General features: G+C 64.0%; 1 protein-coding gene across 2 annotated transcripts in view; it reads right to left on the bottom strand.

Annotated features, from left to right (window-relative positions):
• ESPN (espin) overlaps positions 1–13,297 on the bottom strand; it is a 32,280-nt gene extending 18,983 nt beyond the window's left edge. For both annotated transcript variants that reach the window (XM_080656760.1, XM_080656759.1), the window contains exons 1-2: positions 12,835–13,297; positions 8,454–8,647 (exon numbers count right to left, since the gene is read on the bottom strand). In XM_080656760.1, the coding sequence (XP_080512886.1) occupies positions 8,454–8,647; positions 12,835–13,128 (488 nt within the window). In that variant the 5' untranslated portion in view covers positions 13,129–13,297. The remainder of the gene's footprint in view (positions 1–8,453; positions 8,648–12,834) is intronic.
• Between the last annotated feature and the right edge of the window lie 673 nt (positions 13,298–13,970).

Genomic DNA, 13,970 nt, shown 5'->3' with positions numbered 1-13,970 from the left:
CTCAGGACAAATCCCTCCTCCACGAGGCCTGCCTTGATTCTCCCAGGCAGGGCAGACCGCTCTCACCCCTGTGCCCCATGCTGCCCTGGCCCCACTCCGTGGACACCTGTCCTGCCTGGTTGAACATCACTGATTGTGGCCCCTGCCTCCCCCAGAAGGTTGAGTTCCCAGAGAACAGAAAGGTAGGGTTGCCAGGCAAACACAGACTGCCCAGTTAAGTCTGAGTATCAGATAAACAACAAATCATTTAAAACATATATATATGTGGCCCTGGCTGGTTTGGCTCAGTGGATAGAGCGGCGGCCTGTGGAGTGAAGGGTCCCGGGTTCAATTCCGGTCAAGGGCACATGCCTGGGTTGTGGGCTCCATCCCCAGTAGGGGGCGTGCTGGAAGCAGCCGATCGATGCTTCTCTCTCATCATTGATGTTTCTATCTCTCTCTCCCTCTCCCTTCCTCTCTGAAATCAATAAAAAATATTTAAAAATAAAAATTATAAGTGTATCCAAAATATTGTATGAGGTATACTTATACTAAAACTTGGTTTTTGTTTTTTTTAAATATATTTTATTGATATTTTACAGAGAGGAAGGGAGAGGGATAGAGAGCTAGAAACATCGATGAGAAACATCGATCAGCTGCCTCCTGCACACCTCCCACTGGGGATGTGTCCGCAACCAAGGTACATACCCTTGACCGGAATCGAACCCGGGACCCTTCAGTCCGCAGGCCGACGCTCTATCCACTGAGCCAAACTGGTTTCGGCTAAAACTTGGTTTGTTGTTCATCTGAAATGAAAATTTGTTTGGATATCCTGGTTGTTAACCTGGCAACCCTCTGGAAGGCCACCATCCACTGAGCCCTTCCCGGGCGCTGTGCTATGAAGTCAGCAGGCAGGCTGTCACTGAACGCCCTGCGGGCCGATGCGTTCCCATCGGCAGAGGGGCAGCTGAGGCTCAGAGGCTGTGGCAGCCTGAGGTCACACAGCTGTACGGGGCATGTGAGTGAGTGCACATCTGTCTGTGCGATGCGGCACCTGGCACACAGTAGGCACACAGTAGGCACACAGGGAGTGGAGAGAGGGCATTCTCTGGGGCCTTGCCTGCACCTGTCTCTGCCCCTCAGCTCCCACAGAGGGTCCTTACTGGGGGACAGGGGACTCACCCCACAAGCTGGAGTGCCGCTGGGAAGAGGGGAGCTGGCAGGGCCACTGGCTGACCCTCAGTGTTTCTGACTTCTCGGTGGGTCATGGACAGCCCAGGGTGCAGTTACCAGAGTTGGGCACTAGGTGGAACCACAATCTAGGCCCAGATCCAGGAGCTGCCCACCAACAGCCCCGGCGATTCTGAACTCAGGGTAGGTGCTGTGCCCTAGTACGCTGTGCCCCCGAAGGGCAGTTCTTCCCCCATCTATCCACTCACTTCATCAAACCCATGCTCCCCCCCCCCGCTCCATCCACGCCCTCCCTGCCTCGTCCAACCCCCAGCCCCTCTGCCCATTAACACAGGCACCAGGCCACCCACTCCTCCTCCATCTGCCCACCCCTCCCCCTCCTGTCACCGCCAACATGACTTGGCCCCTCCCTCTCACTCCCCCCACCAACGCCCAGCTGATGTCTTTCTCCCTGTCCCTAAAACCCTGGCCTCTGTCTGCTTCCCTGACCCCTGACCCCAGAGCGCTCCTTCCTCCTGGTGTGGGCTCTTGCCATTGGCTGGGGCTGATGCTGAGCCAGCACTTCACACATTTGGGGAGGAGCAGGGACCAGGCCTGGCTGCCCTCTGTCACCCGCACAGCGTCAGGGGTAGAGTGGTGCCCACAAGCCGACACAGCACACACGGCGACAGAGACCCATGCCTCGTCTCAGCGACACACTGGCCCGAGGCCACTGGCCTCCACGCCCCAGTGCCAGCGTCGCCCCCACACACGCATTCACATGCCGGTGCGTCAGTAACAGCCTGTTTAATATTTCACGACCGACACTCAGTGGCCTGAATTATTCACCCCGTAACCAAGGCACAGCGAGTGCTGGGGTCCTGGGCATGGAAGGCTGGAGGGGGCCCCCACCCAGGGCCCACGGGACTCTCTCTGGGGATGCCCGAGGCACATACACAGCGCGGGGCGCCAGACCGGCCAGGAGCCCTGCCCTCCCAGCAACCCCCGCTTGGCAGGTATCCATGACCCGGGGGTGCCCAGCCGGCCTGAGAAGGCCCGAGAAGCTGGCACGGAGCAGGACCCAGGCAGGAGGGGGCGGTTGTGCCCTCGGCCTCCTGCCTGGCCACCGGCGGGCGCTCTCAGCCGGAGTCCCGGGGGCACAGGGAGTGCTCAGTAAACACTCAACGCGTCACCGTTGCTGTTAGCACTTCAGCCTCTGTGCTCAGGGTCCCCACTTGGGGGGCACAGCTCCAGCCTGGGAGACCCCAGGACACAGGGCAGGTTCGCTGCTGGGCCAGGGTGGCCAAGGGGGTCCTAGCCCTGTTACCCTCTTCTGCCTCAGCCCGCAGGCCAGAGCACGTCCCCGGGTGCTATAAAAACCCGCATGGCCAAAACCGGTTTGGCTCAGTGGATAGAGCGTCAGCCTGCGGACTGAAAGGTCCCGGGTTCGATTCCGGTCAAGGGCACGTAACTTGGTTGCGGGCACATCCCCAGTAGGAGGTGTGCAGGAGGCAGCTGACCGATGTTTCTCTCTCATTGATGTTTCTGACTCTCTATCCCTCTCCCTTCTTCTCTGTGAAAAATCAATAAAATATATTAAAAAAAAAAACCCACATGAGCGTAAGGAGAGAAAGGATGAATTGAGATGGAGAGATGGCTTTCCAATGGGAGTGGCAATGATCGTCATTGGTAACAGTGGTAGCCGGTACCATTTATTGAATGATTTCTCTGTCCCAAGCACTGGGACCATCATGATACACTCTCTCCTCTTGTCCTTGTAAAGTGACCTTCGGAGGGAGGTGTTAGCATTGTTCCCCTTTTTCAGACGGGGAAAGTGAGGCTAAGGCCACTCCATGAGAGAGAGGCAGAGAAGGACCTGGGTGTGGGAGGGAGGGACCTGGCTGAGCCCTCCAGGCTGCGCCAAGGTCTGGCCTCTTGTGTGTTGGCTTCTCCAAGCCATCGTGCTGTGGAGGCGGCATCCAACGGGGAGACATACTCAGAGCCCTCGGCACCCGCCTGGTGCCATGTTGCATTTTAGGCCCCGCCTCCCCGTGTCCCTGGGGGGTGCGCTGCTGGCTGGGGGCATCCAGGCCTCACCAAGCCAGAGTCACTGCCTAGAGGGGTGGGGTGGGGTCTCAGGGGACACCCTGATCCAGCCCATCAAGTTCTAGCCTCAGGGACAACCTGGGGAGGGGATCCCCCTCCCAGCCCCTGCCCTTTGCCCTGGCCTCCGCTTACCCCCCTGTCTCTGCAGCTCACTGCACAGGGCCCGTGAGTTCTTTACCCTCTGGACCTCAGTTTCCACATATGGCAAGTGGGCGTGATAACCGTCTGGCCCAGCCGTGGGCAAACTACGGCCCGCGGGCCGGATCCGGCCCGTTCGGCTGTTCTATCCGGCCCGCGGAGCCGAAAGAGCGGAGGGTTCTCTTGCTCTCCCCTCCGCTCCTTTACTTTGAATTTATATTCATTCACACAAACACTCCATCCATGCTTTTGTTCCGGCCCTCCGGTCCAGTTTAAGAACCCATTGTGGCCCTCGAGTCAAAAAGTTTGCCCACCCCTGGACTCTGGCCTCTCTATGCCTCTTGCGAGAGAACAGAAGAGGAAGCTTTGCAACGTTGTGTTTCCTGACGGGAGGGTGACCTGCCATCCCCTCGCCACCCGCTGGGCCATGCTACCAACCCTGGAGGTGTTCCCATCCTCACGTGACCTGGCCACTGCCTAACGGTGCCCCTCCCCCAACACCTGCCTGTGCTGGGTCCTCAGCCTCAGCCTGCCTCACCTCCAAATGTCGGGGCGTCCCAGGGCCTCCTTTCTCAGTGCACTCTCTCCCCGGTGAGGCCACCTACTTCCCAGACTGGAAGGCTACCTGGCCCCGAGGCGCGTCTCTCTCCAGCTTGCACCTGGAGTCTGCACCCTGCCCACCTCTGCCCACTCCTGGGTCTGTGCATGGACCAGGCGGCTTGACCTCCACATGCTGAGAGCCTCCACATACTGAGAGCTGGACAACAGCTGGATTGCAGACTCCCTACCCAGTTAACAAAAACTTACTCGTGTCAGGCGCTGGCACACCGGATGGGAAGACGAGGTCTGCTCTCGTTGGTCGGGAGGCAGACATAGGGGCGCACAGGGGTGCACAAATGCAATGCCAGGCCATGGGGTGCTGGGGAATGAGGCAGGAAGACGGGGAGGGAGTGCGTGTCGGGGGGCGCGTTACAGTTTGAAGGCGCTCAAGGCAGGCTGTGCTAAGAGGAAGAGGAGCAGAGGCCTGAGGAGGGCGGGGCGCTGTGGGGAAGAGTTCTGAGTGGAGGGAACAGCCAGGGCGAAGGCCACAGGGTGCTGGCCTGTTGGAGCAGAGCTGGCGATGGAGAGCAGCTGGAGGGGAGGGTGGACCGGCGTGAGGGTCGCTGGGCCGTGTAAGGAGGCGGCTTCCCTGTCAGTGATGGGGAGACTGATGGGTCCCCAAAGGTGCGCTGAGCTGGGAGGAAGAGGGCAGGGCGAGCCGCCACCCGGCTCCAGATCTGAGGGCGTGGACCAGGCGTTGCTGGTGGAGGTGGAGGCTGTCCCCACTGAGAGGGGTCCCCCTATTTCGCCAGGGCCCTCCTTTCTCAGCCTCCAGCTGGGTCAGGGTCCCCAGTGTGGATGTGGCAGCCCAGGCTCCACGCAGGCCCTGCTGCCCAGGGACCTCAGCAAAGCACCCCGGGTGGACCTGGGCGTGGTAACAGAATAAAGGAACCCTCACTGCCTGCGGCAGACACAGAGGCCCAGCGGGGCGGGGGCAGAGGGCCAGTGGGGTGGGGGCAGAGGCCCAGCGGGGTGGGGGCAGAGGCCCAGCAGGGTGGGGGCAGAGGCCCAGTGGGGCGGTGGGGGCAGAGCCTCTACCTTTGAAGGGGGAACAAGACAGTCCCTGGGGTCCTTGAGGGGTGAGCCGCACGGCTCCCTGCTCAAGATGGGGGGCTGCCTGAACCCCTCCAGCGGGGCTGTGGAAGCAGCCAGGAGTCCCCAGCAAACCTGAAAGGCCCGGAGGGAGTGGGAGACAGAACAGAGAGGGGTGGCCAGGGGACCTCAGCAGGCAGCTGGCCACGAGACGCCCTTTCTGTACCTGTCACTCCGCGAGGCACGGAGAAGTGTCCCTGGCACTTAGACTCTCGCCTAGCACAGCGGGCCGAGCCCATCTGTAAAACGGGCTGATTACAGGGCTGCCTGGGGTGGTTGTAAGACTCAGACCGGTGCTTGGTGCCAGCTTCTGGGAGGCACTAGCCCAGGGGTGGGCAAACTTTTTGACTCGAGGGCCACAATGGGTTCTTAAACTGGACCGGAGGGCCGGAACAAAAGCATGGATGGAGTGTTTGTGTGAACTAATATAAATTCAAAGTAAAGGAGCGGAGGGGAGAGCAAGAGAACCCTCCACTCTTTCGGCTCCGCGGGCCGGATAGAACAGCCGAACGGGCCAGATCCGGCCCGCGGGCCGTAGTTTGCCCACGGCTGCACTAGCCTATCCTGGCTCCTGGCCGGGGCACTTCCAATCTCTGACCTGGGCCCAGAGCCCACCCCCCAAGGTCCCAGCCTTCAAGTTCAGGTGGGGGGAGGGGGCCTGGCTGAGCCTGGTGGCTCCTGGGCCCCAGGACCCTCCCGGCAGGTGGTCAGGCGCCCTGAGGGCCCTGCTCCTCCCATTTCCCAGCCTGTCCCCACTGGTGGGAACCCACCACCAGCCACTCATGCTCCTGGCCAGGAGGGACGACCCAGCCAGCTCCTGTCACCTCTGTGCCTCCAGCGTAGGGACCCCCTTTCTGCAGAGGGCTCAGAGGGAGGGTCCCCGGGACAGCAGACCCCAAGGTCGCTGGGGCCATTCCTTGGCCTCTGGACTGGGATAGACTGGAGGAGGGGTGGGGTGGGGGTGCAGGGTGTTCCTGGGGTCTCAAGCCCTTTCTCATGCCCCCTAATGCAGCCGTGCACTAGCTGGGCCCTCCCCGGACACCTCCAGCTCTCCTGCTCCTTTGAAGCTGTCACTGCCATGGCCCAAGGCCACACAGCTCCCTGGGTGGGATCGAGTTTCTCCCCGGTAGGGCTGGGAGCCCGTCCGCCCTCCCCCGCAGGGAGAGCTGAGCCCTCGTGAATAATTCACAGGCTCCACAGCAGCCAGGCTCACGGGTGGGCGGGCGCTGTGCCTCCAGCCGGCTGCCTGGGCCCCCGATTGTGCCCTGCAGCCTCTCCCTCCCCCCACCCCCCCCCAGCTCCCTGCCGGGCTCCCCAGACTGGGGGAGCAGGAGTCTCCATCCCTATAGGCAGCGGGTGGGCATTGGTCTACACCTCTCTCCTGGCAGTGCCCCCCACAATTCCCAGCCACCCCTCCTGCCTTGAGCCCTGTCTGGTGACCACACAAAAGCACCTCCTTATCAGCCAGGACACATGCTGGTGGGCAGGATAGAGCCGAGCCCTCTGTCACCTCCCTGAGATTCCTGGGGGCTGGCAGCCATCAGTCCAGGCCACACCTGCAGGGCCTGGGAGGGGTCAGTGTCTCCAAGGCTCCCAGCCCCCAGGCTGTCCCATGGCACAGCCAGAGCCTTCCCCAGGCTCCTGGTGAGGAGGGGCTCAGCCTGGGGCTCCCCCGCCCCAGGTCCTCCTCAGCACGCCCAGAGGCGGGCAGGGCCCTCCCAGTTCACTGCTGGGCTAGGTTGGCGTCGCCGCCAGCCTGACTTTTGGGTCCCGTTATGTGCGAGGGGGAGGCTGGTGGGTGCAGGAGGGTGGCCATAGCCGTCCCTCCGCTCACAGGACCCCGTGTCCTCTTTGTTTTGTTTTTTTTTTATATATATATATTTTATTGATTTGTTACAGAGAGGAAGAGAGAGGGATAGAGAGTTAGAAACATCGATGAGAGAGAGACATCGATCAGCTGCCTCCTGCACACCTCCCACTGGGGATGTGCCCGCAACCCAGGTACATGCCCTTGATCGGAATCGAACCTGGGACCCTTTAGTCCGCAGGCCGACGCTCTATCCACTGAGCCAAACCAGTTAGGGCACCGTGTCCTCTTTGTTACTTGGGGGGAGGGGAAGGAGCATCGGAGTCGCCTCGGTGGGGCCATGTCGCAGGGCTGCTCCCAGCCCCCCACCCCCGGGTGCTGATGGTGCCAGGCCGGGAGCCGTTCTCATGAGTCTCTGGGGCCTCCTGCCCTCAATCCCACCACCTTCGACTTGGCCCGAACCCCAGCTTGTCCAGAAGCAGAGTTCACGCGACAGTGGCGCAGACCCGTGCCCGCGTGGCCCCTGGTCCGAGGGCACACCTGCTGGTCCCCCACTGACCAGACCAGGGAACCTCCTGCTTGGCCAGGTCACCGCACCCAGCCGGGCCTGAGGGCTGCCCACACCCACGCCAACGTGCCTGGGCCCGAGGCTGCTGCTACGGCCACCCTGCCCACGGCCCAGGGGCAGCAGGTGGCCGGCGGCCCTGCAGGTGCCTCAGGAGTGAGCCAGGGGTGACCCTCCCGCCTGGTGGCTGTGCTTAGGCCGGGTCCTCCGAGGCTGCTCACATCCTAGGCACCCACTTGGACTGACAGAGGTCACCCCACCTGTCAGGGCCCAGGGCCACTGGGGCCCCCCTCAGACCGTGTCTGGGTGGCTTTCCCCTTGTCTCCCCCAGTTGCTGAAGACCTGGCCCCCTTCCTCCCTAGGACCGCCCCCGCCTCCCCTGCTGTGCATTGAGCCCCATTCTTCCACCTGCCCCACCTGCCCCGCGGAGTCCCAGCCCACTGCTCAGCAGAGGCCCCTGCGGAGGGGGACCCCAGCACCTCAGTATCGGGATTGGGCTGAGGGGCCACAGGAAATGAGCAGCTGCTCTGTGGATGGCCTGGCGCGGGGGCTGTGGGACTGTGGGGCTGGGAGGTGGCGTCTGGGTGGGCAGCCCGCTCCCTCCACCTCTGGGTAAGTGCCATGGCTCCTCCTCCATCGCCTTCCTGACTCGGGTTTGGGAGATGCTCTTACCCCGCCCCTCCACCCCCCATTTACAACAGCCTTGCCAATGAGCACAGCAGCCAATGAGGCTGGGGCTGGAGGGAGCACCCTGCAGCCTGGGAGCACCCCGGGGAGCAAGGGACCTTGGGCTGGATGCCCGGGGCTTGCAGGGCCTGGGGCAAGTGGCAGGGAGCCTGCCAGGAGGGGAGGCATCCTGGCTGGGCAGGAGCTGCCTCTGGCCTGGCCCTCTGGACCCAGGAGCGGCCACTCCCCCAGATGCCGGAGGGGATGGCAAACTTCAAGCACCCGAGCCCCGGCGGCCCCACCCCGAGACCCCGGGAGGGGCGTCCTTACTCAGGGTAGTGCCCGATGAGAAGCCTCAGGGAGGGGAAGTCTCCTTTGGCGGCGGCGTAGTGGACGGGCAGGGCGCCGGTGTCTGTGGCTGCGGTGGGATCCCCACCACCGTGACGCAGCAGCCAGTCCACCACTTCGGGGTGGCCGAAGCGGGCAGCCAGGTGCAGGACTGTGGCACCAGAATTGTCTTTGTCCTGTGGAAGGAGGGCCTGTTAGTCCCACAGTCTTTATATATATACTAGTGGCCCGGTGCACGAAATTCGTGCACATTAAAAGGGATTAATTAGAGGAAATAATCTAATATTGCTATTTGCCCTTTCTCTATAATAGAAGTGTCAGAGATGAAAGAAAATTAGTAAAATGTCTATGAAAACCTTCCTCCTGTCAGAGTCTGGAGCCCACCACGGGACCCAGAATCAAGTCCCCGCCCACCCACATGCGCCTCAAAATCGCGTGAGACCCAGACCCGGCCGCCCTCCACCCCATTGGGATAGATCCAGACCATGGCTAGTCCCACTCTTGTCAAGCCCCACTGGGCAGGGGACATGGCCTCAGGTCCCCTGGCTCAGAACCAGGACGGGGGGTGTAGCCTGCAGTCCTCCAGCCCAGACTGGGGTGGGGGCATGCCTTGAGGTCCCCCATCAAGTCCCGCCAGGTGGGGGACATGGCCTGAGATCCCCTGTTAAGCCCCGCTGAGTGGGGGGCATGGCCTGAGGTCCCCCATCAAGCCCCACCGGCAGGGGGGCACAGCCTCAGGTCCCCCATCAAGCCCTGCTGGGCGGGGGGCACGGCCTGAGTTCCCCTGACCCAGCACTGGGGGTGCACCTTGAGGTCCCCTGTCAAGCCCCGCTGGGTGGGGAGCATGGCCTGAGGTCCCCTGTCAAGCCCTGCCAGGCAGGGGGGCGCAGCCTCAGGTCCCCTGGGCTGGTGCTGGGGTGGGGGGTGCAGCCTGAGGTCCCCTAGCCCAGCACCAGGATAGGAAGAACACCTTGATGTCCCCCATCAAGCCCTGCCAGGCAGGGGGTGTGGCCTCAGGTCCCCTGGCCTGGCGCCAGGGCAGGGGCCAAGGCCTGAGGTCCCCCGGCCTGGCACCGGGGCAGGGTGAGCAGCCTGAGGTCCCCTAGCCCAGTACCAGGACGGGAAGCGCACCTTGAGGTCCCCTGTCAAGCCCTGCCGGGTGGGGGGCGCCACCTGAGGTCCTCTGTCAAGCCCTGCCAGGTGGGGGACATGGCCTGAGGTCCCCTGTCAAGCCCCACAGGGGCGGGGGAGGGCATAGCCTCAGGTCCCTGCTGATTGCTCGCTAAGGCTCCTTATGGGAACTTGGCCTCAGCTGTGGGTGCAGCCATCTTTGTGATGGAGTGATGGTCAATTAGCATTTTCCCTCTTTATTAGATAGGATATATATATATATATATATATATATATATATATATATATTATTGATTTCAGAGAGGAAGGAAGAGAGAGAGAGAGAGACAGAGGAAGAGGAAGAGAGAGAGAGGAAGGAAGAGGGAGAGATAGAAACATCCACGATGAGAGAGAATCATGGCTGCCTCCTGCAAGTCCCCACTGGGGATGGAGCCCACAACCTGGGCCTGTGCCCTTGACCAGAATTGAACCTGGGACCTTTCAGTTCGCAGGCCAACGCTCTGTCCACTGAGCCACACCAGCTAGGGCATCTCACAGGCTTGTCCTGCCCCATCTCTGGCTCAGGCCCTTCCCGCATCCCTCCGGCCCTGGGGCAGCTCTGTCCTCGGGCACCTAGCGGTCCAAAGTGGCGCCATGAAGCCACGCCCCGTGGGCTTTCTGAGAACTGCAGGCCATGACTGAGATGCCCGCACAACGCAGGCTTTCAGGACGCGGCACCCTTGTCCCCGCAGGCGCTCCAGGGTCTGGCCGAGACCCGTGCCTGGCGCCCAGATGCTCAGGAACACGTGGGTGAGGGAGCGACAGTTGCTGGGCCAGGCAGGTGGGCTGTGGGGGCTGCACCAGGTTGGCATCGGGATCAGGGGCACCTTTTGCATCCAACGCTTGCCCCGCCACCCCCCGGGTGTCACATGGGAAGGCTCTCCAATTGGTGCCCCTCTAACACCCAGCCCAGCCCACGCCCTGCCCCCAGGCTGCCTTCTTCCCTGTGGGGCAGTGGGCAGGGCCTGGGCAGTCAGCCAATGGCGGTAGCCCGCTCCCAGGCACCCCGGAGGGAGTGGGGCAATGGTCAGACGTGCCCATGAGTCCTTGTGAACATCCAGGTGTGTGCCTGCCGTGGGAGGGGGTGGCAGGTGCTGCACACGTGACTGGGTGAGGAGGACAATCTCCGAGACGCCGAGGCTGGCTGGCGGCTGGGAGGGTGCACATGGGCTCTGGAACAGAGCGCGCTCCCAACGCCAAGGATGTGGGACAACGGAGGGGAGAGGGCGCTGGGCTGGGCAGTAGTGAGCCGTGGGCATGGTTTACTAGAATCGGGGAAGTGGGGCCCCTCTGCCCAGGTGTGGGCACAGGTGTGGGCACAGGTGTGGCTGAGCAGCGGGAGGAGAGGCTCCTGTGAGAAAGGTGAACGGCAGCGAGGGCTGGAGGGAACGGAGCCCAGGGCTGGCTGGTAGTCCTCGAGGCTGAGGGGCAGCGCAGGTGGACTGGCTGTGGCCAGGAGGGAGGTGGGGAGGGAGGTGGGCAGTGAGGAAGGCAGAGGGGGCAGGAGTGAACGCCAGGAGTAGAGGGTGACGCTGAGACCCTCTGGGTGCTGGAATGCCCAGGGGGGACCAGTCTGGCTCAGTGTGTCCCTTGAGCCCAGGGGACAGGGCTGGCTAGAGGTGACCCAGGCAGGACCACGGTGAGGTATGCGCCGAGCCCTGCTCTTGAGAAAGGCCCTCGGTTCCTCCTGGCCTTGGGGGCCGGGGGGCTGAAGTTCCAGGGGGTCCTGTTGGCTCTGGCCTCTGGGTGGGGGTAGCAGTAAGAAGAGGACCCGGGCTTAGGGGCTCTGGCCTGTCCCTGAAGCTCCGGCCTCGTGTGCTGTGGCCGGCACCCTAAATCTGCTTATCTCTCTGGGCTGAGCAGGTCCAGGATGGAGGTCATCCTCCCCCCACACTTCCGCCCCCGGGGGCTCGAGGGCCGGAGCCGCGATAAGCCGGGCACAAGGCCACCTGCTCTTCCGCCTCCTCTGCAGAGGCGAGGCAGGCTTCCGGCCAGGGCTGGACACCGGGACCAGGGAGGCACGCCACCTCCCCAAAGAGTGGGCAGGGACCACGTGCCAGGAACTCCGATAACAGAGCCGGAGATAAGGCCGGGCCATCTCCCAGGAAGGGCGGAAGTGGGGGGGTGCCATGCTGAGGGCAAAAGGGGGGCAGGGGTCTGGCCACCCTCAGGGCACAGCCCTCCAGCTCAGTTGCTTCTGCCTCTTCTTCCACATCCAGGGAACCCAGTGGTCTAGCCCAAAGGTCTGGTTCCTCCCTCCAGTGGTCCCAGCGGCCGGAACACCTTCCAGGTTCCTGACTCCAGCCTCTGAGACCCTCTGGGCCCTGGTGGCCTCTGCACCCTCACCTACTCCCGACCTGGCCTTCCTGCTGCTCCTCCCAGGACGGGACGTGTGAGCCGCAGAGCTGGGCACTTCTTGTTCCTTGCGCTGGGTGGGAGCTGTCTGATCATCACCTGGCCACTGCCTCCTCCTCCTCCTCAGTCACTCCTCAGAGGGGCCTTCCCGGCCACCTCGCCCAAACAGCTCCCCGAGGCTCTCCATCGCGTGACCCTGCAGTGCCTGGTGGTACCTCACTTACTTTTTAGCCTGTGGGTCTGCTGTGTGTTGCCCCACAGACTGGCAGCTCCAGGGGGTGCGGGAGCGCCCCTGAGCCCCGGGCCTAGTACCTGTTGGTGCTCTATGGCCAGCGGGAGAGTCACAGCAGGGCCTGAGCGGCCTCCTCCCCCAGCTCAGAAGGAGCCAGGCTCCCACCAGCTGGGGACCAGAGACCAGGGGGGGCCTTGGGGCAGGAAGACGCCCTAGCCTTGGGGACACCCGCCTCTCAGCCTGGAGTGGGCTGTAAGACGTGGCCCACCCCCCAGACCTGATGGGGGGGCCCACATGGGCTTATGATTCTGTGTCCAGGCCCTCGTGCCCCCACCCCGACCCTCCCGGCCCCCCTGAGTCAGTGGTTTGCCCCAGCCCCTCTGGTTCCTCACCAACTGGGTGCTCACCCAGCAGCGGCCAAGACCTGACGGGCATCTGCCCTGGTGCTTACTAAACCCAGGAGCCACCTCGCCCTGGCCCTGGGGAGGAGCTGGACGCAGGTTCAGTGGGGAGGTGCCAGCCCCACCCACGCTTGAGCCTAGAGGGGCTCCAGGCCAGACTCTCTAGGGGAGGAAGCCTGGGCAGCCCGGGGGCGCGAGGACCCACCTGCACCCTGCAGCCGCCCTGCGAGAGCAGCCACTGCAGGCAGGCGAGGTGGCCGGTGGCGGCGGCGTCGTGGGCCGGGGTGGCGCCGTTCCGCGCGCGGGCCGCGGCGGGCAGGGCGGCCTCCTCCACCAGGAAGCGCAGACAGTGCAGCTTGCCGGCGCGGGCCGCGTGGTGCACGGGCAGGGCGTCCAGCGGGTCCCGCAGCGAGGGCCCCAGGCGGCCCGCGGCGTGCAGGGCCCTCAGCACGTCCAGCTCGCCCTGCCGCGCCGCCTGCAGCGCCTGCTCCAGGGCCATCGTGCCGCCCGCGGCGCCGCGCCCCGCGCTCAGCGCGCTCCCCTGGGCGCCATGCGCCTGTCCTGGGGCACCGGGAGAGTCCGTGGCGCGGCCGTCGGGGGCCCAGCGGGTTGGGAGGCGGAGCGGCGGCCGGCCCGACTCCTGCTCCGCGGTACCTCGCTCGCTCCGCTCCGCCTCCGCGGCGCTCTGGGTCCCGGCCCCCGCGGCCCGGGCTTAAGCCTGGGGCCCGCCCCCCGCACCGCCTCCGTCCCGCCCACCTGCCCCGCGCCCCGCCCCGCGGCTGGCTGGCCTGGCGGAGGAGACAGGCAGCAGGGACTTGACTCCTAAAGGTCCCCCTGAGGAGTGTCCTGGGCTGGGTTTGGGGTAACAGGAGTGTCCAGGCAGGGGGACCACAAGGGCAGAGCCCGAGGCAGGAGCAGGCCCCAATTCCCTGGGCTCTGGGCCCAGGCCCCAGTGGGTGCAACTGGTGCTGGGCCCTCAGGCCCCGGAGCCCACCAGACCCCAAGAGGTGCTCCCAGAGCCGGCAGCAGGGCGGGACAGGGCCTGGTGCGCTCAGGGTGCTGATCAGAGGGTGGGTTCAGGGAGCACCAGGAGCTGCTGTCTGGGTGGGGAGTTAACCCAGAGCTTGAGGGCCCGTGGCTGCCACGTGGAGAGAAGGGAAAGCGGGGATGCAGGGGCTGAGGGCGTGGGGAGGTGCACAGGGCAGTCACCAGGGAAGGGGGGCAGGACCCTCACAGAGGGCGCCGGAAGCGCCAGGAGGGCAGCTGGCCAGGGGAGCACGTGGACCAAACCATCCCGCCTGCGTGGCCAGAAGCCCTTTCCCGGAGCTGGAGGGAGGCACG

This window comes from Plecotus auritus (genome assembly GCF_963455305.1).
Source record: "Plecotus auritus genome assembly, chromosome: 2".
NCBI classification, from domain to species: Eukaryota; Metazoa; Chordata; class Mammalia; order Chiroptera; family Vespertilionidae; genus Plecotus; species Plecotus auritus.
Note: the sequence above shows the minus strand (reverse complement) of the source record. Positions and strands in the feature narration are given on the sequence as shown.